At 34.1% G+C, this 24,670-nt stretch overlaps 1 protein-coding gene across 1 annotated transcript in view; it reads left to right on the top strand.

Annotated features, from left to right (window-relative positions):
- LOC142338265 (uncharacterized) overlaps window positions 1–16,891 on the top strand; it is an 84,376-nt gene extending 67,485 nt beyond the window's left edge. Inside the window, exon 3 of the mRNA XM_075387938.1 lies at window positions 16,389–16,891. Coding sequence (XP_075244053.1) covers window positions 16,389–16,769 — 381 coding nt within the window. The 3' untranslated portion in view covers window positions 16,770–16,891. The remainder of the gene's footprint in view (window positions 1–16,388) is intronic.
- The last annotated feature ends 7,779 nt before the right edge of the window (window positions 16,892–24,670 follow it).

Genomic DNA, 24,670 nt, shown 5'->3' with positions numbered 1-24,670 from the left:
TCAACATAATACAATAAAAAGCGAACTTGAAAAGTGCCTTCGGAACAAACAACTCTTGCCAGTTTCCAGAAAGATTTTGCGGGTTCATCATCCAAAACACCCACCGCGTACGTAATGCTAAAGGCGTTTTAGTACTAAATCAAACCGAATCAGAACAAAATCCAGAATGTTATCAGTATTGATTCAGAATTTGACTCAAATAACGTTTTTCCCTTAACTTTTCTGATTCAGACTAGGAAACAGACTATGAGTCGCAATGAGATTCAGGCTTCATTTTTTCTCCGATTCAGACACTGACTAAGACTCTGATTTTTTTTCGGAAAAAAAATTGGATTCTGACTCTCGTTATTCACTGACTTCCGAAATTTCATTAACAAACTCCCGAGCCAGGCAAGGTTTTGCTATTTCATTTGCTCCCATGTTTTTAAAGAAAACAGATTCAAACAATACCCGTAAAAATTAAGAATATCAATATTGAACGATATAAAAATTTGTGGGAAAACTAAATTTTAAATATGACTTCGGAGATTTTTTGTATCATCTGTGTAATTTAGCCCGCCAATTCTTCATTCCAGGCTTGGGACCCCAATTGACCCAGTTACTGAACTGTATATAGGAGTAACAATATAATAAACAATATAACACAGTAAAAAGCGTACTCGAAAAGTGCTTTCAGAGCAAACAATGTATCTCAAGTCAAATTAAACGTTGTTTTTTTTTCAGTTTTTCCCGTTTGCAGGTACCTTAAAGAGTTACAAAAAAATTACACAAACATTTTTTTTTAAAATACCCAAAAACGCTAGCATTTCGCTTTAAAAGAAATCACCTAAAACTACTATTATACGTTATAGATTAAAATTAAACGTTAAATTTTGATGGGTTAAAGCACCTTCTATGAATAATTACAATGCTTTTTTAGATGAACAAGTCCTGACAACATTTTTCTCAGATTCACAGTTCTCAGGGCTTGGTTTTCGTTTTGAACAAAAATTAACAACAAATGTCCCTCAATAACACTAAGACATATTATAAAACTGAAAAAGAATTTCGCAACTTTTGTTATTGCAACTTGTTGTTATAATGACAACTTATTTTTCAAGCAAACACATACTGACCAATTCTTTTGCCAATTCACAATTCACATAACCATTGGAATTGGTTCTAAATTGCAAACCCAGAAAATGCAGTAATTCACAATACCACTAAAACATCTAAAAACCAGAAGCCGTCTATTTAAAGAGAAAAACTTCTTTATCTAATGACAACTTTCTCTCGATTAGAATTAATTTGGCATAAAACAATTTTTTACAGATGCCGAGTCCACCCTGCCCCTACTGTTGGTTCAAAAATAAAAACACCGGAGAAAAATAGATTTGAGAACACTACTAAGGTCTATTATAACACTGGTTGTGATGACGTTTTTTTTAAGTTACACGTATTCTGACCATTTTTTTGCAGATTCGCGGTTCATATGGTTGCTACAGATGGATTTTCATAACAAAATTTCCATAAACACTTTCAATTTTAAATTTAACAATATTTTTTAGCAGATTCAAACTTCATATAGTTGCCATAATTGATCTATACTTAGATATTCTGCATTTAATATGTATTTCATATTACAAATAAGACCTATAATATAAGTGGTTTATTGAAAAATTGCAACTGCATTCATTAACGTTAAATTTTCTTCAAAATAAATAATTCTGACAAAATATTTTACAGAAGACTAGTTTATATGCTTGCTACAATTGGTGTGTACACAGTGAAACCCTAGAAAACTAATATCTTGTCACATCACCGCTAAACCCTTTCTTTACTACGTCTTATAGAAAACATTGCATTTTTATTATATATTGAAAACTTTCTTTTACAAAAAGTTTTCTGACCAATACATTTGCATATTTACAGTTTGTCAGCAATTATCAGCATTTTGAAAGAAACGAAAAAAATTTCAAATTACCATTACCACTTTAGATTTCTACGCATTATAGAGTAAAGCTGCAACTTATTTAATTAATGCCCAAAATCATTAAAATTCTCAGTTGGTGACCAATTTCTTTGCATGCTGATAGTTAACCAAATTAGTTGAAAACTTAATTCAATCAAAAAATATTATAGTTCACAAACTTTTTCTCCTTTTGTTGTTTTTGTTGGAGGTTTTTGTTTTTGCAAGGGACGTCTCAGAAATAGCCTGACAACATCCCAGCTCACGCACAGAAATGCTACACCGAGGGTCCCTTTGCATTTTTTCAAGTGTCTCCCGGCAATCAGCTTGATTTAACTTGACCCATCCTTCTAATTTGTCATTCCCTGCATTTGTTTTCTTGAATTAAAAAAACACTGTATGTATGTGAACACAAATTGGCAAGCTCGGGATCAGCTGGGCCAAAATACTCTGTCTTATTCGACTGAAGGTCGCTAAAGTAGAAGGACCCAACATGATGAAATGAGTATTTTTATTATATTCCCTCTTGCTCTCATCTGGACGAAGTACAGAAGGTAGACAAACTGGACAAAAAACGTAATCAAATACTACTAACAAATTTATATTACCAATTTTACTTTAAACCTCGATGCCTTATCGAGAAAATTACAACTCCCTAAAATAATGCAACTTCCTTTCAAAATTATATATTCTTACCTAGTCTTTGCAGATTCAGAGCTCATTTGAATGCTAGAGTCTATAATCGGAAAACCCGGAATTTTTTTGTTAATTATATTTGTTAATAAACCCTTATTTTTATAAATAAGACTTGCTTTCAACGATTTAAAGACTTATGTGTTTTTTGCTCAAGAAGAACTCAAGCTCAAAAGGAAACAAGTGTTTGTGATAAAATCAGATGAAATAATGATTTCTTAGTTCAAATCACGTGGTAATTTTTTGCTGCATTTGTTCAAAAAGAATTTATCAAGAATTGAAAGTTTGAAGCTCTCGAATTATGAAGGTCAAAAGGATACTTTCCGCAAAATAAACCGGTCTCCTTAAACCACTTCAATTAAAAGGTAAAATTGAAGTCACTTGAGACCATTTCACACAAGACAATTCACCGAAAATTTTTGACGAGGAAATGTTTTTCTGAAAATTGATTGTTGTTTGCCTTGTTGTCATCATCGTCGTCGTAATCGTCATCGTTGTACTCGTCATCGTCATTTTTGTCGTTGTCGTCATCTTCATTCTCATGTTCATTATGATGATAATCATCATTGTGGTCATCATTGTCGTTGCTGTCATGAAGGTCAATGATGAACAATAAGCTCGACAGACTTCAAATTATTGGTTGCTGATGATATTGACCTGAATATTGATTGCTCCTTGTCTAGGGAACGCTTATCTTCCGGTCTTGTTGTATTGATTTGTTTTGTGCTGTTGACTTGTCAATCCTCATCCATTGAGTCATCCGCTGTCTTCCATTTGTGTAACTGAGTTTCTGGTTTTTCCTTCTTCAATGGAAAAAGTCGGCTTAATGATCGTATACAGAGTCCTGTTTTAGTTCTAACTTGGCCGACTTCTACTATCTTGTCATTTCCATCGGAAATTTTTGTAATCCTTACCAGTGGCCATTGCATTGGAGGTGTGTTGTCTTCCTTGATGATAACAATGTCGTTGATGGCATATTTTTGCTTGTTATTGTGTCATTTTGGTCGATGTTGAAGTGTTGTCAAGTAGTCCACGGACCATTTTTTCCAAAATTGTCTGACAATGTTGATGATGCTTTTGAACATTCTTTTTAGTGTTCGGTTGTCTTCTTGAGATGGCTCTGGCAAAATTGTTAGTGGGCGTCCAACAGCAAAACGAGCGAGTGACAGCGGGCAAGAAAAAAAGGGGCTGTCAGTGGGCAAGAATGGAGGATGGCCTCAATTTGAGTGATCAAGGTTTTGCAAATATCAAAAGACATCTTTTTTGTCCCCATAGTTCTGTGAAAATGTCTTGTAATGGATTTTATTGCGGCTTCCCAGACACCTGCGAAGTGAGGTGACCGTGGTGGAATGGTCAACCAGTTTATCTGCTGTCCTGTGCTGCTGTCTTTAGTGCTGAAAGGTCCATAGTAGTACAAGCTAGTGTGGGTGAGAGCAAATGATGAAACAACACGTTCTCCTGGCAAATCTCCCATTTGCGGCTGAAGAATTCCGGCTTCGTGGCGAATGTAGGGGTTGCAGTTGTAAGTATTTTTTTCGACAGCTGATAGTCCTCCGGGTATCCAAATTGTTTGCCGAAGAGAAAACAAGTTTAACTGTGCGCCTCCATGTAAGTTCTTTGCATGAGCTTCCCAAATCAGAAGCACTGTGATTGGCGAGTCTTTTGGAATCAGCATAGTGAACCCCTTGTCAATGTTGTATGCCAAATTTTTTAGTCGTCTGCCCACGCGAAAAACCTTTTTGTGTGGTTCGTAGAAGGGAGAAAATTTGAAAAGTCGTCCTCTTTCCGGCAAAAGCTTCATTCTTTGTTCTGTGGTACTATTGATCAATTTTTCGTCAATTGTATCTACATGCTTCTCCAAATTGTTGAAACTTGTTGTATTATCTAAATTACATAATTGAGCTGTACCAAGTTTATCTACCTAAGCTTTACCATTCTTGCCTACCTCAAACTTACCACCTTCACCAACCTCAACCTTACCAAACTTACTTACCTCACTTTGATCAACTTTACCTACTTAACCTTATCAACCTCAACCTTACCTACCTCAACCTCACCAGCATTACCTACCTCAACTCTACCGAGGAGTTTATGACAATACGCATTGTCCGTATTGTTGTAACCTTTCCTTTCTGTCATTGATGAAGATGATTGACTAACGATGACATGAAACTCTTGCAGGTAAAGTTTTTGAATCAGACTGTATTTGGCAATCGGTCCATGATTAACATCTGAAGAGCTGAGTTGACGAAGTGATTGAAATTCAGATGCTGTTGAAGCTTACGACATTTTCTGTTGACATCATTTTTGTCATAGGTTTCTCTTCTGTGAGTAGCATTTGTTATCGGACTGTGTTGGATCTGTTCTGCTCGCAAAAGTGTTCTGGCTTTGTTGTTTAGCTTTCTGAATTAATTTCTTGACATAAAAAAAAATTCGAACCAGTTTTCCAAACAAGAATATATGATGAATTGGCTGAACTATTGAGTTGTTCTCCTGAGTAGCAACCATTGTCGTTTGCTTCAGTGTTTTTTGCACTTCATTGTTCACTGCGGGCTGATGTTCCTCAATCGATTCCGCTTTCGGCCAATAATCTTTGCTTTTTTTCTAGCCAGCGGGGTCCATTCCACCAGAGGCTGTGTTTGGCTAGGTTTGAAGCTGAGATCCCTCGTGTTGCGCAATCAGCAGGATTTTCCTCTTGGAAGGTCTTGCAGCCAAGCAAGTGTTACCGTTGAATCAGTCCAAGCGTACACCTTTGGTGTCGGGAAACGTTGATCGCTCAAAGATGATGATACCACTTTCACCAAATCTGCTCCAAGAAGTGCTGCACAAAGTTTCATCCGGGGAACGCACAAGCTCTTTATTGGCGCAACTCTGGTCTTTGCTGTCAACATCCTTGTATGAACCGATCCGTCGAAAGATTTTCGTATATACACAACTGCGGCATAGGCTGTAGTTGATACAACACAGACGACCTGAACTTCAGTGTCCGATGATGCTGGCGAGATTAAAACTAGCTTTCTGGGCAGTATATTTTTTTTCCAATTCCATCAGTTGAACTCCCATCCAAGTCGGTCCATCCAAAGCAGTTGCACAAAACCCTTGATCTCTATTATTGTAAGTGGAAGCCATCCCAACGAATCAGAGTGCCTGGTGTCTTCCGACAGTTTTTTGCGTTTTGTAGATGGTGTCTTTTCGTCCACTTTTGCTGTGAAAATGGGGATTTGGGTTCCACTTGACCCCTAAAGTTTTTCTACTGTATTCGTCGCTTTTAATTGTCCTCTCGTCAGTAGTTTCTCGAAGGTTTGCATGTAATCTTACAACAAGTTCTGTGTTACTTGAAGTCCATTTGCGAATCTCAAACCCTGCTTCTGAAGGAACTGCTATGATTGAGTCCTGCAGTTTCGTTGCAACTTCCAGATCGGGTGCTCCTGTCAACAAGTCGTCGACCTACATATACGCCATGATTCCTAGCTGTACATTTTTGTCTGTAGCAACTTCCACTCCGCTAAATTTTCTAATGGACAAACAGAATGAAACGCTGATGATGCTATTCCGTGCGTGGCACGTGTCATCTTAAAGGTCTTTATATCTGTTGAGTTCGGTTCCTTCCAAAGTAGATGATGATAGTCTTTATCTTCGGCGTCCAGTTGCACTTTTCTGTACTTCTTTGCAAATTCTGCTGAAGGGGCTACAGGATACATACAGAAACGGATAAAGATGCTGAATATATCTTTCCGGATCTTGGGTCCGACCATCAGTCTATCGCTCGAAGAAATTCCACTGGTAGTCTTTGCTGAACCATCAAAGACCACACGCAGCTTCGTATTTGTACTTGAGTGTTTGAAGACACAGTGATGGCTGATAAAATAGTTTTTTTCTTTTGGCAGTAGCATTTTCTTCGTGGATACTTCTTCCATGTGTCCTAGTTCAATGAACCCAATGATGAATTCGTTGTATCGTCTGTACAGCTTGAGAAGAACTCAAGAACTTAAGGAAACAAGTGATTGTGATAAAATCAGATAAAATCATAATTTCTTAGTTCAAATCACGTGTTAACTTTTTGTTGTATATGTTGAAGAAGTCATCTAGAATTGAAGTCTTGAAGCTCTCGAAATATGAAGGTCAAAAGATTATTTACCGCAACAACTTCCTTTCAAAATAATAAATCCTTACCTAGCCGTTGCAAATTCAGAGCTCATTTGAATGCTAGAGTCCATAATTGGAAAGCCCAAAACTTTTTCATCATTTCACATCACCGCTATGCCCTTACTCAACAAACCATTCTAGAAAAAACTGCAATTAAATTTTTTAAAAAAATCAATTCTTAACAATTTTTAACTTAAAGACAACATTAAGTATTCTGAGCAAAATATTTGCAGATTCCTAGTTCATATGGTCGCTAAATTTTTTACATATTCAAAAAACACAAAGTCGATAACTGATTCAAATCAGTGCTATCAAATTACTATTTTTGACATATTGAAAAAAATTGCAATATACTCTAAGAATTGAAAACTTTTTTATTAAAAAAATTTGATGTTCAAAATCTCCCGCAGATCAAAGTTTTAAATCCGAAGTTCAATTAATATATCAGACATAAAACAGAAAACTAATCTTAAACCATATATCCGGGAAAAGCAAGAAATGACTATAACACTACTGCCATATTTTAAAACTGCCGGTTTAGTAAATTGCCATCTCCTTAGACAGTCACACTTTTTTCAACCAAACCTATTCTGACAAATTGTTTTGCAGAATCACAGTTCATATAGACGCTAGCGTTGGTCTTTACTCAGAAGTCCAAAAGAAGTTATCAATTCATATAACAGCAAGACCATTCTTTTCAAATGCTTATAGAGAGTAGCAAGTTCTATTCTCAAAAACAGATATTATACGGATTCATTGTTTTTATAATTGCTACAGTAAATCTAGTTTTAGAAACCCAATATTGAAGATTAATTCATATCAACGCTATCATTAAACTTTTCGACTCTTTGGAGAGAAAACTGTAACCTCATTATGTATGACAAATTTTTTCAAAAGAACATATTTTTACCAAAATTTTTGCAGATTAAGAATTAAAATGGCCCGTTCAATTTTATCTAAATCACAACTCTAGAGAAAGACAATCATTTATCATACTGCTGGGACCTATTTCAAAACTGATCATAGAGACATTTTCGACTTATTTTTATAACTTTTTTCGAATCAACAAAATCAGAGCAATCTTTTCCGAGTCGCAGTAAAATTAGACCCTAAGTTTGTTCCTAACCCGAAAATCTCAGAAGAAAACTAAATGTTGCACATTGTGATGTCACATTATAATGTGACCTGATATTAAAACGGCACGATCCTTTTTAAAGAGAAGTTTGTTACTCTTTAAATAATACAATTTTCGGCAAATAAACACATTCTGACCAAACCCTACGCAAATTTACAAATTAAATGGCTCATGTTGCTCTTCATAGTTCGCGAGTTCCAAAAAAGCTATTTAAACAATTTTAAACTGACTATATAGGCATCTGCAACATCTTTTTTAATGAGCATTCTTTTAAAATAAATATTTTCTTACCCATTTTATTGCAGATTCATTGCCAATTGACCAGTACATTTGCTCCTTCATCGAAAACCCCGAAAAAAAACAAATTACTTTATTATAGCTCTACAATCTATACAAAAACCGATAATAATGACAGTTGCAAGCTCTTTTATAATAAAACTTTTTTTCAAATAAACATTTTCTGGAAGGATCTCGGTGAGTCACTGTTCACATTGTTACAGTTGTTCATCAATACAAAATCATGAAAAATAAGCCGTATTTCACAATAAAATAGTAAAATAGGAATAAGACTGTTTTGAATCAAGAAGACCCTTATTTTAAGGAGAAAACTGCAACTTTCATAAATAATGACTACTTTTCTTGACAAAACGTTTTGCAGATTTATCGGTCATTTGGTTGATTCAGTCCATCTATCCTCAGAAACTCCGGAAAATGTCCCTATTTTACATCACCGCTCTCATCTCGACGCCTTATAGAGAAAAATGCAACATCTTTAAGTAATGGTAAACTTTCTTTGAAATAAAACATTTCGGCCATACCTTCCACAGATTTCTAATTAATTTGTTTGTTTTAGTTGGTCTATGCTCAGAAATCTTATGAATTTTTATTATTTCACCATAATTTTTGAAAAGCCGTATAGAGAACACTGCAACTTCTTCAAATAAAGATGTTTTTCAAAACAATTTTTTAACACATAAATTTGTGAATCATTTTCCTTTACAGATTCAAAAATCAAATGTCTCATACAGTTGGTCCTAAACCATGTATTCTTTAGCAAAATTCTTCTATATCAATTTGTCAATTCTTTATATAATAACAAAAATTTCTTCGAAAAAATCTTTCATGTCCAACCCCTCTGCTGTGTAACAGCTCACGTGGATGCTAGCCATCAAATCAAAATGCTTATTAGCTTTGCACATGAAAGCAGCTTCTACAAGGGGTCGGAATTTGTCTTCAAAACACAATATTGTGACTAAGAATTTACAGATCTCTAGTTCAAAATGCCACTGCAATCGGTCAGATCGATACTCAAAAACCCGAAAAAAATATAACCTTTTAATATCACCCTATTACCATACTTTTTGACTCCTTATAGAACAAAAATGCTACTTATTTATACAATAGCAACTTTTTCAAACAAACACATTCTGGCAAATTATTTGCAGATTAACAATTAACATGGCATGTGCAGATGCATCTATACCAACGCTCCCAGAAAATTTTAAGACTTTGCATTACCGATGAGACCTTTTATAAAACTGATAATAGAGACAGTTGAAACATCATTATAAGACGATAATTTTTCCAATAAACACAATAAGAGCAAATTTTGAAATTTTGCAGATTCATAGTTTAGTTGGCCCCTAAGGTTGGTCCTATACCAAAATACTACAAAAATAAAATTCCCATTGGGACACTATTTATAACGAGAGAATCTTTTTTTAAAGAGAAAAATTTAAGTTCTTTAAAAAATGACGATTTCATCAAAGAAACGCATTCTGACCAAATCCGAAGCAGAATCACCGTTTACATGGCCGTAGTTGTTCCTAATTCAAAACCTCCGAAAAAGAGCATTGCGACTAATTGTAACTTGATTATAGATACAACTAAAAATTTTTTAAGGAAGATTTTTTTCAACCGAACATTTGTTAACTTGTTTTTTTTTGCAGATTCACAGTTCACAATTTACGTGGCCCGTACATTTGGACCTCTAATCAAAAACCCCAAAAACGAAATCTTTCATTGTAGCACTACATTATATTATAAAACTGATTATAAAGTCAAATTCTATTTCTTAAAGAATGAGAACTTTTAAAAAAAAACATTTTCTCACAAATCACCCTTATCAACTCAGTTTTCAACTCCTTTATGGAGAAAACCGCAACTTTCTTAAGTAGCGATACTTTTCTTGAAGATAGGACATTTTGGCCGTACCTTGTTCCGATTTTTTGGTTAAAAGGTTGCTAAAGTTGGCCTATACTCAGAAACCCTGAGACTTTTTGTGCTTTCAAATCTCGGCTATGATCATACTCTTTAATGCATCATAAAGAAAAATAAAAATCCTTTATTCAATGATAACTTTTTTCCAAAGAAGCACTATTTCTCAAAAAATTTTTCAGATTTTAGTTCATTTAGATGATAGCGTTGTTCTGTACTTTAAAATCTAACAAAATGCTTATTTTATAATCTAACTAAGGTGTTACTTTGAATGCTTAATAAGCGAAAAAGAAGAACGTCTTTCTACACTCGTTCTGAACTAAAACAACCCAAAATTTTTTGACCATTTTATATCAACGCTATAATTTTTCTTTTCGACAACTTATAGAGAAAATTGTAACTTCTTTTAGGTAAAATTTTTCAAAGAAACAACCTCTGAACAAATCTTTCGCAGATTAACAGATCCAATATCCGTTAGATTTGGTTCTAAAACAAACATTCTGTAGTAGCCGTTTAACCAATCAGCCGTAATTAAATGCCTATCTGAAGAGGCTGTTATCATCTTCAGAGGGAATTCGTTAAATGAATATCCCAACACGCCCTCAAAGTTTCTCCGCAAACCACCATGCATCACCATCATGAGGTGCAAAATCACAGGTGAGGAGCCGACTAAACGGCATTTCAACAAGTCAAGGGGTGCACCTCATGAGTCACGAAGCCCTGACCTTAGTAAAAACGCGTATTTACGAATAATAAGGAGGGATAAAATCAACTTCCCAGCTAATCTGGCTGAATAACAGAGGAGTGTTTTTTCACCATCTACGGATTCGAATGCAAGCACAATGGGAGCTCAATGAAACGTTTTTACAAATCCACAATTAACTGATTATACGCAGGGTGCATCTTTGGAACAAAAATCGCCCCCTGAAACAGTAGAAATCTAGATAAAATAAAAGTGAGAAGCTTTCATTTTACAAACGGAGCTCAAACAACCAATCCAAATAACCAGATTCATCTTTTCAAACAAGAAAAGCGAAGAACACCAGCATCCGATATGTCTATATCCCATTTTGTGGGTTAAAAAGGAGGCCCAGACTAGCAAATAACATAGACAGACTTAAAAGAGTAGTTCTAAAGTGTTGGTTATGTTTTATTGCGTGTGTTTTGAAAGAAAAGGCTGTTCACAGAAAATTGATGGAAAGGTCATAGAAAAAAAATGTTCAATAACCTGCAGCTATTTAAAAAAAGTAGGCTCTGGAGACAAAAATATCGCAAAGATAACAGAGTTTATACATAGAAAAACCATCACCTTGAGAAAAACAGCACTCAAAACCCAAATGTTTCAAAAAGATTTTTTGCGTCAGATAATTTCTTGAACAGCTTTTTATTAACTCTTTTTCAGATTAAACGCTAATTATTTCCTACGAAAAAGCCAGAAGAATATGTTGTCAGCTTTTACATTGCAAATGTGAACAACACCAAAAATAATCTAGAACCAGCTCTACATTGCTTTCCAATTTGGTACAAAAATATCAAAACATGGCATATAAACTTTTTAAAAATTTGGAAATTAAAGTTATTTATATTTGTGTACTTCTCAATCACATAGCTCTTATTAGCCCCTTCTTAATTTCATTGCAACCAGATCCACCAATTGGTGATATTTTCGAAGATCGCAGTAGCTCGACAGTTTTTGCTCTTGATTTTGTGAAGGCCAAGTTGTTTTTAGAAAGACAAAATGAAAAATTTGGAGCTATTAGGTCTTGCCTATACCCAGGGTTGAGAAACAATTGGAAAAATATGTAAGATAAGCGGTGGAAAGTTGTTTTTCTTCGCCGCAAATTTTTACATAATTTTGCGGTGACATGCGGTAAAATTATGTAAGTTCACCGATAGAGTAAGCGGTGAACTTACAAAATTTACCACATTTCACCCATTACTACAATTTATTGTCCTTGCAGGTATTCGAACCTCTCACCTCCTGCATGTCAGCAATTTCTTCTTCCACTTCGCCACTTCTCACTATTATTGAGCATATTTGTTTTGAATTTAAACCAAATTAACTCTAAATTTTGTAAAACATACGCGCTCAACTTTTGTAAGATTAGCGGTGAAAAGTGGTGATTTTTTGTAAGTTCACCGCTGACTCTAGTTGCGAAGTTACATAATTCATAAAAACGGAGTATGATTATTCGTTGGTAAATTCCGTGCGTCTTTTAATAAATGTATCCTAACTTCGTTGAATAAAAGACAATTCGAAGCGTTTTCAAAGCTGTGAATAAATGTTATTTTACCACTAAGTTAAGCGGTGAATTTTTGTAAATTCATCGCATTCACTACTGATCTCCCACAGTTTTAATACTATTTTTTAAGCGGTGAATTTATGTAAGTTCACCACTAAGTTAAGCGGTGAATTTATGTAATTTCGCCACTACCAGACGATAAAGGTTTCTCACCGCATTCACCGCCTGATTTATGTGTTTTCACCGCATTCACCGCTCATCGTACAAAATTTTTGGCATTCACCGCTTATCTTACATAATTTTACGTTGAATGTTGGTGATACCCCGACCAGGGACGCAAAATCAAAGGGGACAGTCACAATGGTGTTGTGATATTTGAACTCTTGCCTGCGTATATTACATGATTTTGTGAATGTTCAAATATTTTTTGATACAAAGCGCCAAAGAGCCCATAATGCAAAAACTAGACAAACGTAATCAACTTAACATTACATTACGACCTTCAGACTAAGTTGATCATGACAATTCCTCCAATGCTGGCTGAAAAATCTTTTTCGGACATTTACTCTCTTTTGGGGTAAAAAACGTAACTTTATGATTAAAGTTCTCAGGATTTGCCATTCAAAATGGATTTTTGTGATTTTTTTAGTCTCATCGCAGAAGTTTTTGTAGGGTTTACCGTGAAAAATTGAACTTGAATAGGTCATCTATTTTTGAAGTGGAAAAAACGATACGAGCCATTTCAGTTTTTTTGGCCATTTTTGGGATGATTGAGATATGAAAAAAGAATCATTTTTGGCCATTTCCATCTGATTGAGATATGAAATGTCGATAACTTACTGTATGGAAACTTCCGTCAATTTTTGTCAGAGACCTTTTGTTTCTGATTTTAGGTTATTTTATATGTCGCGAGAAATTGTTCAAAAACGATTGATTTGTTGGAAAGATTTGAATGAAACAAGCAAATGTTATGACAACTTGACTCTTCCAAAATGAATAAATAAAAGTCAATTCTTCTTCAAAAACAAACAAAAAAATAAAATTTCGTATTCAGCGACTTTTTGTTTAAACTGTTGAAGGAACCGAATACTCAAGACCGGTTCCCCCAGATCAACTACTTTTTGAGATACTATTATAAATTTAATTCACTATAGCAGAGTAGATTATATCAGCAAAAATTTGGTTCATTTTTTAGGCTAGAGTTGTTGGCATTTTGCTCCAAAATCTAATTAAAACGGTTGATAAGCTCCGGGTAGGTTTTGTGTGTTTATGTGTGTGTTTTTGTCTGCAAAAAAAATTTTGTTCTGGTTCAGAATCAATTCAAACTTCATTCTGATTTTGCTCCTATTCAGAGAGGTTTCTGATTCGGAATTGGATGTGAATCAGTACTGAAAATCAAAATATCTGTGAAATTGTTCTGTAAAAGTATTGATGTTCTCTGAGCGTTAGATACGCGCCGTGTCCGTTTTCTACCAGAACAAGCTTTCATTTGATCAGGGGACTGATAGAGGGAATTTCAGTTCTCTTTTATACAAGACAGGAAGAAAAAGCCACAAGGGTCACTTCGTCAGTTGGATCCAAGCATGGATCTCTAGTATCAGATTTTGTGATGCAATTTGATTTTTTTATCTGACAAAAGATATAATGCAGTGCTTCATTCAGAAAGGAATTCGAACTTTTGATGATTTGGTGGTGAAAATTTTTTAAATGCCATTTAAATGTTTTTGAGATTATCAATTCGAAAATATAGCTCATTGTACCGGCTCTTGAAAAACTAGATGAAAACTAATAATTCGTTGTATCATTTTTGTTCTTTTTCCCGTTCTTTTCATACTCTCTGACAAGATAAGATGTACTCTCAATTGAGAAAAAGTTCTCCAGAGTAAATTTAAACATTAAATACAAAGGTAGAAAATTTTATGACTCAGAAGGGATTAATTTTTTTCTTGGCAAACAACTTCTTGTGAAAAACACCACTGTTTTTGTGATTTTTTTAGTCTTATCGCAGAAGTTTTTGTAGGGGTTACCGTGAAAAATTGAACTTGAATAGGTCATCTATTTTTGAAGTGGAAAAAACGATACTAGCCATTTCAGTTTTTTTGGCCATTTTTGAGATGATTGAGACATGAAAAAAGAATCATTTTTGGCCATTTCCATCTGATTGAGATATGAAATGTCGATAACTTACTGTATGGAAACTTCCGTCAATTTTTGTCAGAGACCTTTTGTTTCTGATTTTAGGTTATTTTATATGTCGCGAGAAATTGTTCAAAAACGATTGATTTGTTGGAAAGATTTGAATGAAACAAGCAAATGTTATGACAACTTGACTCTTCCAAAATGAATAAATAAAAGTCAATTCTTCTTCAAAAACAAACAAAAAAAATAAAATTTCGTATTCAGCGACTTTTTGTTTAAACTGTTGAAGGAACCGAATACTCAAGACCGGTTCCCCGAGATCAACTACTCTTTGAGATACTATTATAAATTTAATTCACTATAGCAGAGTAGATTATATCAGCAAAAATTTGGTTCATTTTTTAGGCTAGAGTTGTTGGCATTTTGCTCCAAAATCTAATTAAAACGGTTGATAAGCTCCGGGTAGGTTTTGTGTGTTTATGTGTGTGTTTTTGTCTGCAAAAAAAATTTTGTTCTGGTTCAGAATCAATTAAAACTTCATTCTGATTTTGCTCCTATTCAGAGAGGTTTCTGATTCGGAATTGGATGTGAATCAGTACTGAAAATCAAAATATCTGTGAAATTGTTCTGTAAAAGTATTGATGTTCTCTGAGCGTTAGATACGCGCCGTGTCCGTTTTCTACCAGAACAAGCTTTCATTTGATCAGGGGACTGATAGAGGGAATTTCAGTTCTCTTTTATACAAGACAGGAAGAAAAAGCCACTAGGGTCACTTCGTCAGTTGGATCCAAGCATGGATCTCTAGTATCAGATTTTGTGATGCAATTTGATTTTTTTATCTGACAAAAGATATAATGCAGTGCTTCATTCAGAAAGGAATTCGAACTTTTGATGATTTGGTGGTGAAAATTTTTTAAATGCCATTTAAATGTTTTTGAGATTATCAATTCGAAAATATAGCTCATTGTACCGGCTCTTGAAAAACTAGATGAAAACTAATAATTCGTTGTATCATTTTTGTTCTTTTTCCTGTTCTTTTCATACTCTCTGACAAGATAAGATGTACTCTCAATTGAGAAAAAGTTCTCCAGAGTAAATTTAAACATTAAATACAAAGGTAGAAAATTTTATGACTCAGAAGGGATTAATTTTTTTCTTGGCAAACAACTTCTTGTGAAAAACACCACTGTTTATATATTGTGTTTAAACAGACTTTTTAATAAAATGTTGCGCGTTTTGTGTCTCTCGTTATGAAACTGATCTAGAGTTGCATTTTCGAGGGACTTAAATCTTGTTCGCCTAAATCAATTTGCCTATTTTTTCATTATCTCTCTCTTTCATTGCAGAAATTTTTACTGTTGCAAATGAACTTAATTCAAATTATATTTCCAAAGGATTTAAATTTCTGTGGCTCGTTCTCTCAATCTGATGGAAATTAGATCGTTTTTTTCCAAACTAATTGAAACATTTTAAGCTTTCTAACTTTTACAAGCTTCTTTTTGAATATACCAATACAAAGTCTTTTTTGAGGATTGTAGAGTCAATAAGCCCGGAATCGAATCAAAAAAAAAAGATTTAGACTCTAGAATTAAAATTGTTATTTTTTGTTAATGAGAGACAAGAGGGAATCCTTAGAGCATGATTTGTGCCAACTCTAGCTTATTTAAAATTTTACTGATTAATTTATTTAATATCAGACGGTTTTCAGTGATCCTAATAAAATTGCAAAATAATTGCTCATACATAATTGGAATGCTCTTCAGGTAAATGTTTAAGTACTTGATTAAAGTTTCGCTTCTTGAAGTACTGCGCTGGTTAAATGCTGAATTACTGTGAGACTTAAGTTTGACTTTATGTTTCTAAACAGGAACATCTCAAAAAAATTTTGGACTGGGCAATCGGAGAAGGACTTCCTACTGATAGTGAGGCAGGATTCTGGACAATGTTTTATAGGCAAGAGCCGGCGCCATTGGAGCCCAACGGAACTCTGAGTGAAGCGAATGAGGCCATTCGAAAAGACCGAACTCTATTCGTTGAGAAGGATATTCCGAGTATAATATTGAAGGATGAAATGTGGCGTAATGAGACACAGCCTGGAAATACTCTGGATGATCGAGACGAGATGTGCACAGCCCAGAGTCGACCTGGGAAGCAGCCGGAATATCTTGGTGTGGATGACTATGAGTGCAATGGCACTCAATTGCATTACGCAGTTTGCGAAGTTTACTTTAGTCCGGCACACGGTTAAAAAGAGCAGCAGTCGTCATATGCACGTACAATTAGTGCACAAAAAGTGTGATAGACGCCATAAAAGCGGTGGTTTTCGTTGCTGCAAAATGTATACTCTCGCTTCTCTTCTTGAAAATATAATATGAGCTTACGCAAAATTGTTCCACGCCGCGTTGAGACCTCGAAAAAAAATCAAAAATATAGCTTGGGGTTTTAATAACTATAACTGCATTCAAGCTCACAAGTGAAAATAAACGAAAGATCAGGCAAGGAAATTAAAAAATTAAATAATCGGCTGTTTTTAAATATTTTTAGTAATAATAAATTGTCCTCGAGTAGGATGGACATTTGTGTGCAACACATGTGGTATAAGTCGTGTAACATAGTACAAAATCTACTCGACAGGTCATCAATAGGCCCAAGAGGTCCTAGTCAAGTGATGACCACTACCATTACAATGATCAATGATGTACTTGAGTGGCATATCATAGCATGAGCAAATAGGGGAAAACTTCAAAACGTGATTCTAAATTTTATTAGCTCAATCGAATTTCGCTAAAAAACGAAGCGAAAAGTTCCATTTTGTCCACAAAAAAAATTGTCACTGAAACAAGATAAAAATTGATTCGGTTCTCTTGCACGCATCTGTTGCACTTCTAAGAAAAAATTATGATAGAATTGTAAAATGAAATTAAGCAGTTTTTGTATTCTCACTCCTATTAATTTAGGTTCTTTTAGGACTTAGACCGCTGCTTTTATTTGCAGTTTCTGGTTGCTTTGATTAGACCCTTTTTACTTGCATTGTATCTATTTCTTTCCTCGTAAATACATTTTTTCAGACAATTAGTTTGGCGTTCTGCTCTTAAAATGTCAGTTAATTTTTTAAGCAGTTCACAAATGCACACAACTTTTATGGAGTAAATGTGATTTAATTCTCGTTTCAGACTCGTGAACTTTGATTTAGGCTTTTTAAAGACAATTCTGGCTATTTGATTTTTTTTGACAGAATTGTTTTGACAAAGTTCGTGTTTTGTTGCTTGTTTCATAGACTATTACGTCAAACCTCATAACAGCCTGGACATACACCTCTTATGTTAATAACAATTTTTTTTAATTTAAAGTCAATCGAAGCAGGTAGCATGGTCCCGAGAATTTAATCAATATTGAGCAAATGTTGTGGCCGAACTTTAGATTGTGATCCAATTCTATTCCTAAGTAATTCACTGATACTTCTCTGTTAGGTTCTTTTCTGTGATCAATAGTTGTTGCTGGGAACTTTTAGTCTACAGTCTGACTGCAGTAATCGTCATTGTCATTTATATGCGCAAGAAAAAGAAGTGGTCAATTCCTGATCCCAGTGATACACCATACTCGACTTCTGCAAATTTGGAGTACTCATTACTTGAATTTACACAATGTTGCCTAATGATAAGATAGGATTGCAAAAAGGTTTGCAGAGGGTCCCTCAATCCCATGTTGTTTAATTTGTCAAAACGGATAGAATGTTCAACTGTAACAAGAGTTTTTTTTTAATTGGTGAACACAGCTTTTTTTGCGATACCATCCTCCCAATCTTGCCTGACGTTCTCAAAAAAAATTTTAGGACTTCATTAGTGCTCTTTTAGCCTAAATCCAAATTGATTTTTGTTCAGTAGTTTGAATTTTTCCAGAATATTTGGCATAATTTTTGGAAGCAATTTCTCAGCCAATTTTCCTATTGCTGGCAGCAAACTGATTGTTCTGTAATTTTCAGCAACTTTAGTATCTCCTTTTTACGCAGAGGGATTATTATTGCATTCCTTAAGCATTTCGGGGAAAACGCTGTTTTCAAAGCATTTATTGACAAAGTAAATAAGAGACGAGTCTATTTTTTCTGCTGTATAAATTTGTTGAGTCCATCATAACTTGAGTTGTAAATATTTTTTAAGTTTTTAATTGCCAGGGCTAGTTCTTTTTCTTTTTTATTTTGATTGAGACCATGCTATTGCCGTTTCTATTTTTTTCTTTTTTTCCTTCTGGATCCAATGTATCAGCTAAAATTTTTCCAATGGTGATGAAAAAATTGTTGAATCATTCTGTCTCTTCTTGCGTCAAAGTAACTTGTTGTTGTTTTTGTGTCTCTCCTCTTAAACTTTTGATAGAATCGAAAATGACATTATTATGCAATTATTCAATTAGTGCCAGCTGATTATTATTTATTTAATTAATATAATTTTGCAAAAATTGAAATAGCAACTGCTGAAAAAAATGAAAAAAATTTATAAATATACGCTAAAAAATAATAAGACACAATTGAATCGGTGCGTGTCACACAAAATACCAACTTTCCGATTTGAACAGCGGAAATTGAAGAAAAACCAGATAACTTGCTTATACGCATTAGCGTGCAAAAATTTTTTAGGTAATTTTTTTGGCACAATAAAGCAGACTAATAAAAGTTTTTCCTGGGCCCATGATTTGACAATTTTATGCTCGCCCCAATTTTTGTAATTAATGTTTTAGTGATCAAAGACTCGTGAAAAGATTTTTTTTCCAAAGTTTTGAAATTTTGCTCAAAGCAGTTTTTGCTCTTCCGTAATTTCGGTCTAGGAAAAGCCCAGCACTCAGTTCTATTCCAGCAAAAGTCCAGCTTAAATTTTTTGTTGGATCATGTGTCACGATTCACAGAAATTGGGCTGAACAGAAGTCCAGCGTGATTTTTTAGGACAAACAAATGACCAGTAGACTAATAATGTCTGGCAACCTTCTTTATTTAGCTTTTTTTTGGGTCCACCGTGGTCGTCTATTAATGCCCTTTCTGGTCAACCATAGATATTTCATAGTTCAAAAATTGGACAAGGCTGTTGTAGATCACAATCCAACGTAATCATTCCACATAACTGTTGATTTGCTAACAAAAGCTTTCAGTTGAATGAGTTGGCATGGCAAGTTGAAATTTTTTTGACCCCGCTCATTCGCATTTTTGGCTAAAAAACAAATAGTTTTAATATTAAAAACCTTTATTAAGAATTCTTCTTATAAAAATCTAGTTCAACTGAAATTTTAGAGAAGTTTATGTTTAACCCTAGCTCTGTATGGAGACATTGAGACCTGAGGTATTATAGTACAACTGGTACGACTACAAAAAACAAACGACAAATACAGACCAAGAAAAAATTCAATTACATTTTGCAAGAAAACAGTGTCAAAGATCTTTGAACCACAATCTATTCAAAAAGCATATTAAAAAATATCTATTGCATGAGAAAAAGAGCAAAATTAAAAAGTAAACTTGTATTTTAAAAATGTTTTCGAACCTAAATACTCATTGGCAATCAATTGAAATTATTAAAACGTTAACTTTTGAGACATTTCATTATTCAAAATAGGTCATACGCCTACACAAAGAACAATCAATACATACAAAAAACGAAAATAAATATAAACATTTGCAGAAAACCTGTGCCAAAGCCTTTAAAATAGTAAGCAATGCACTAGAAACTTCAGACCTGCCAATTGTGTCATTTTTTAGCAACAAAAATGTGATATGCGACCCATAATTTTAAAAAAATTATGTAGCGAGTAGACAAAAAGAACGTCAATCAGCAAAATTTGAATAAAAAAATGAAATTTTTTTAAACAAATTATTTGACTTCATTGCTATGAAAAGCATTAGATATCGACTGAAACCTTTAAATAAGTTCTAAGTTTTTCGCTCATAAATAACAAGCCACTAGGACCTCCAATTATCCAAAATTGTTAGCAGTCAAAAATAAGATCGACAACTCGGACAAAAATTTTTAAAAAATCCAATATATAGTGCTACAAAGTAATGTCGATTTAAAACCTCAATCTAATCACTGAAAAAACTGATGTGCTCTTTTCTGCACATTCTAAGTGCTACTAATGTGGCCTCTCAAAATCTGACCTGTCAATTATTTGACAAAACGACAAAAAACTGGAAGATGGAAAACTGTACACAAATATTTAAAAACGAAAACTCGTAACATTGAAGTCAATTATTCATCACATTAGACGTAAAACCTCAATAAACATAAAGTAAAATTCCAATAGAACTACAATGCGACCTTTTTGCTAGGCTTAAGGCACAAAAAGGGAGTGAAAGCCAAGACGACCTTAAACTTTCGACGGAAGTGGCTAGACAAATTTCCCAAAAATTTCTCATGAGAGCAACTAGATTTTCCATTAGTACAATTCGATTTAAATTTTTCTGTTGTGTAAACAATGTAAAAAGCAAAAAGTTTGAACGTACTTCTGAAAAGGAAAACGCCTGATTACAACCTTTATCAGTTGTGGACTTTAGAAAACAACCATTAGACCAAACTAGCCGTTCTATTGTTGTTCGATCATTAGGAACACGTTACTTTTCCAAATATTATTTGTTTGGATAATTTGACCATTCATGAAATTTTGGATGATTATGGAGTTAAATTAGCAAAAAGCCGGCAAACTTCTAACTCAAGAACACTATCAAAGGAAACGCCTGTAAATCTATATCTCTTTGGAGTTAACGAAGATTGTGTCAGCAGTTGTTAGGTGTGTTAATTCGGCAAATTTAATCAAACTCCAACTGAAGAAGCTTAATTCGTGCTTCTTTGAGGAAATTTGAAAAATTCAGCAAAAAAATTTAGCCAATAAACTGGATCAAACAGTTCAAACAAAATATCTGTAGAGGTAAAACCAAAAACACTATTGTTTACTCTTTTAACATATTTTTCAGCCAAACAAAAACAACCAAACTCAATCAAATTTTCACAAAATTTTAAACCTCATAGTTTCCGATGAAAAAAACGAAATTCAAGCAAATCTTTTTAAATATATAATCTACACTGTACAGATTTTTTTATGATACCGCTCACACCCCTCTACTGTGAATTTATCAAAATTGACTGAACAGAAAAAACATTTGAGTATATAATTCCTCTCACACTAAATTGGGTGGGAGCAAAAAATTGATTCGAAAAAATTCATACAGAACACTCGCTGCAGCGGAAAAACTTTCGATTACACATTTGCAAAACATGTAATTCAATTGAAAGCAATACTTAAACTTATATCTCATTATCTGTTTGCAGAATTGCTGTGAGATTTTCCTGAACTTAAACCCAAAAAAGAACATAAAATTCACAAAATCTTAAAATCATTACAAAATCACGCAAGAAGGTGAAAAGGAAACAAGTTTTTTCAATGATGTGGTTCATATAAATTATTTCGGCAATAGACATCGTTAAGAAGTTTTACTTCGTCCAAGTTGTGTTTCGATAACAATGCATGAAGTTAATCGACTAGATTGTTTTCTGTTTAGAAAGAGTAAAAAACTCTTTCGACAAAAACCCTTGAAAACTATTTAAAAAAGTTTATCCTTGGTTTTACTTTTTGGACTCTTGATGGAAAAAGATTTGCGAATTCTCAGCGCGTTTAACGGCAGGAACGTTCTACACCAATGATCAATTATTTGTGATAACCAGAAACTTAAGATCGAATAAAAATTTTTTGCGTGAAAAAAAATATAATACTTGAGAAAACAAATACACTAAACAAATTGTTTGTTTGCTTTCGACAGTACTGAAACTTACATTTTTTTTCGTTTTGTTTAGCTTTCTTAACTGTGACATTAAACTGAAATTAAAAAGCCTCCCTGTAAGGGATTAAAATCTGAAATGAGCTAAAAAAACCGTCTTACAAAACGACAACCATTTCGAAATAATGAGATACAGCCATGTGAGGTATAACAAATTTATCCACTTTTCAACTTTGTCCCTCTCAATTTCTTCTCATAAGTTAGAGTGTAGAATGGTGGTGGCTTTTGAAGGGAGAGAATTTAATTTGGGGAGGCAAAATTGGGCGATCGAGAGAGAGAGAGGGAGAGAGGGAGTAGGAGAGGGTAGTTTGCAGCAAATGTTTCGCAGCCAGTTGTCAAAACAGAGTATTGTTAACATGAATTCACCCCACAATTACTCAAAACTCATATTCGAAACACACTATCTAGACACACACACGCACGCACACACGCACACACGGGACGTACATGTCGGTGTAAAGTTATTAACGAGAAACTTTTAGCAGAAAGTTCAATGATAACCTGTGCATTGATAACCAGATCCCGCAAAATTGGACATTAAACCCAAATTGACCCCCCCCCCCCACCCCACCGCCCACCCCTCTCACGCCAAAAATTAGACTATAAGAGTATAATTCTTCTGATTATAAACACTTCAAATTTGTCGCATTTAATCTTTAGCTGTGTTTGTACAGTTAAACACATGAATTGAATGAAATGTTGTCTATCTCGTCATTCTTTTCAGATTATTTGTTTTCACAATTGAGGAAAAAGAAAAAAGTTAAGTTAGTTTATTCACGCCCGTTTCAAGTTCATCTACCTTATATTGCTAAAGTGCTGAAAAAAATTCTTGCAGCGTGACCAACTTTTACTGAGCGACTGAAGGGATAAACTCACTTAGTTAAGCACAACAGAAATCAATATCTCTGTCAAAAAGGACAAATACAGTATTTCGACTTCTGTGAAATAGTTTTTGCCAAAAAAAATATCACCCTGGTTTTATTCTTGGAAACTCATTTTTTTCTACTTTTTTAAATTTCCGTTTCTTTACACAACTTGATAACTGCCGGGAATTTAAACGCTTTTTATAGCTAAAAAAACAGTGGTAATGAAAAAATTAATAATTATGCTTAATTGACATTCGCTCAATAAACCATTCGGTTCACCTGTGTTAAATCCGTGGCATAGTTTTAACTTTTAAATGAAATAGCGCATAATGGAATACAGATCTCAATCATAATAGAGGCAGCCGAATTATAACGCAATCTTTAAAATATAATATATTATAACAGAATAACGTTCAAATATGCCGACTTACTGGAATGATGTTTAATTAAGGACAGACCTCGTGCTGAATCCCAAAACTGGGTTCTTAGTTATTAAAACCCAGGGCCGGGAGCCGTTAAGGCAGAAAGTAAACAGTTATAACTATAGTTATAACTAAGGCTGATTAAAGAAAGCCACACGGTGAATTTATTGCGCAGGTATAACTAGAAACAAATAAAAATACATATTCTTAGTTGGTTCACGATCTACTCATAAACAGTGGGTTGTTAAAACGGTGTTGCTGGTTTCTTCTTCTCCAGTTTTGACGCCAAACTTGTACTTCTGGAATTAATACAATTCTGGGCTCTTTATTCAAAGTCTTTCCTGTGTTAATAAAATTCAAAGCGGGGTTCAAAATTAATCAAATAATAATTTCTATAGTTTATTTCTTGCGTCAAAGCTGATAAGGAAGGTGCGAGATATCAATTTCAATCAGCCCGTTCCTTTGTTTTGTTACCTTAGTTTGGAAGTATTGATTTACCAAAATTCGCCCAAAATTAGCTTTAAAAATTTCTTTAGTTGCTTACATCAAAAAAATTCAACTACATCCAAAAATTCAGATTAAAATTCAAACATATTTTTATTATTTTACTCCAAATTTTGGCTTATAAGCCAAATAAGCTTAGAAATATTTTTGATTTGCTTTTATTTGATTATTTCTTTATAAAAATCACTTAAATATCCTTTAATCGTAATTTGCGCGACTAAGCAGACGTTCAAACAGACAGAGCGAGGACAAGAAAACGGAAAATAAATATTTATCTTTGCAGTAATAATTATTTCTTCCACCAGCTATGAATCAACGTCCTTTATCTTCCATAGAAGAAGATGATGCTTTTTTTGACACCTTTTACCGCCTGCCACCAACTTTTGAATCCCCGGCTGAAAATGCGGATCAATTCTTGTCATCGAACGATATCAACGACCCAAAATCCACTAACCTCGATATCCCCTCAATAAACATAGAACTTGCGCCCTATTCGCCCTACGCGCATTACGCCAGTGTGAACAACAGGGGTGGTCCGCACAGACCA

Source organism: Convolutriloba macropyga, chromosome 4 (assembly GCF_964194025.1).
Source record: "Convolutriloba macropyga chromosome 4, txConMacr16.3, whole genome shotgun sequence".
Lineage (NCBI taxonomy): Eukaryota > Metazoa > Xenacoelomorpha > Acoela > Convolutidae > Convolutriloba > Convolutriloba macropyga.
This window is presented reverse-complemented; position numbering and strand designations above follow the sequence as displayed.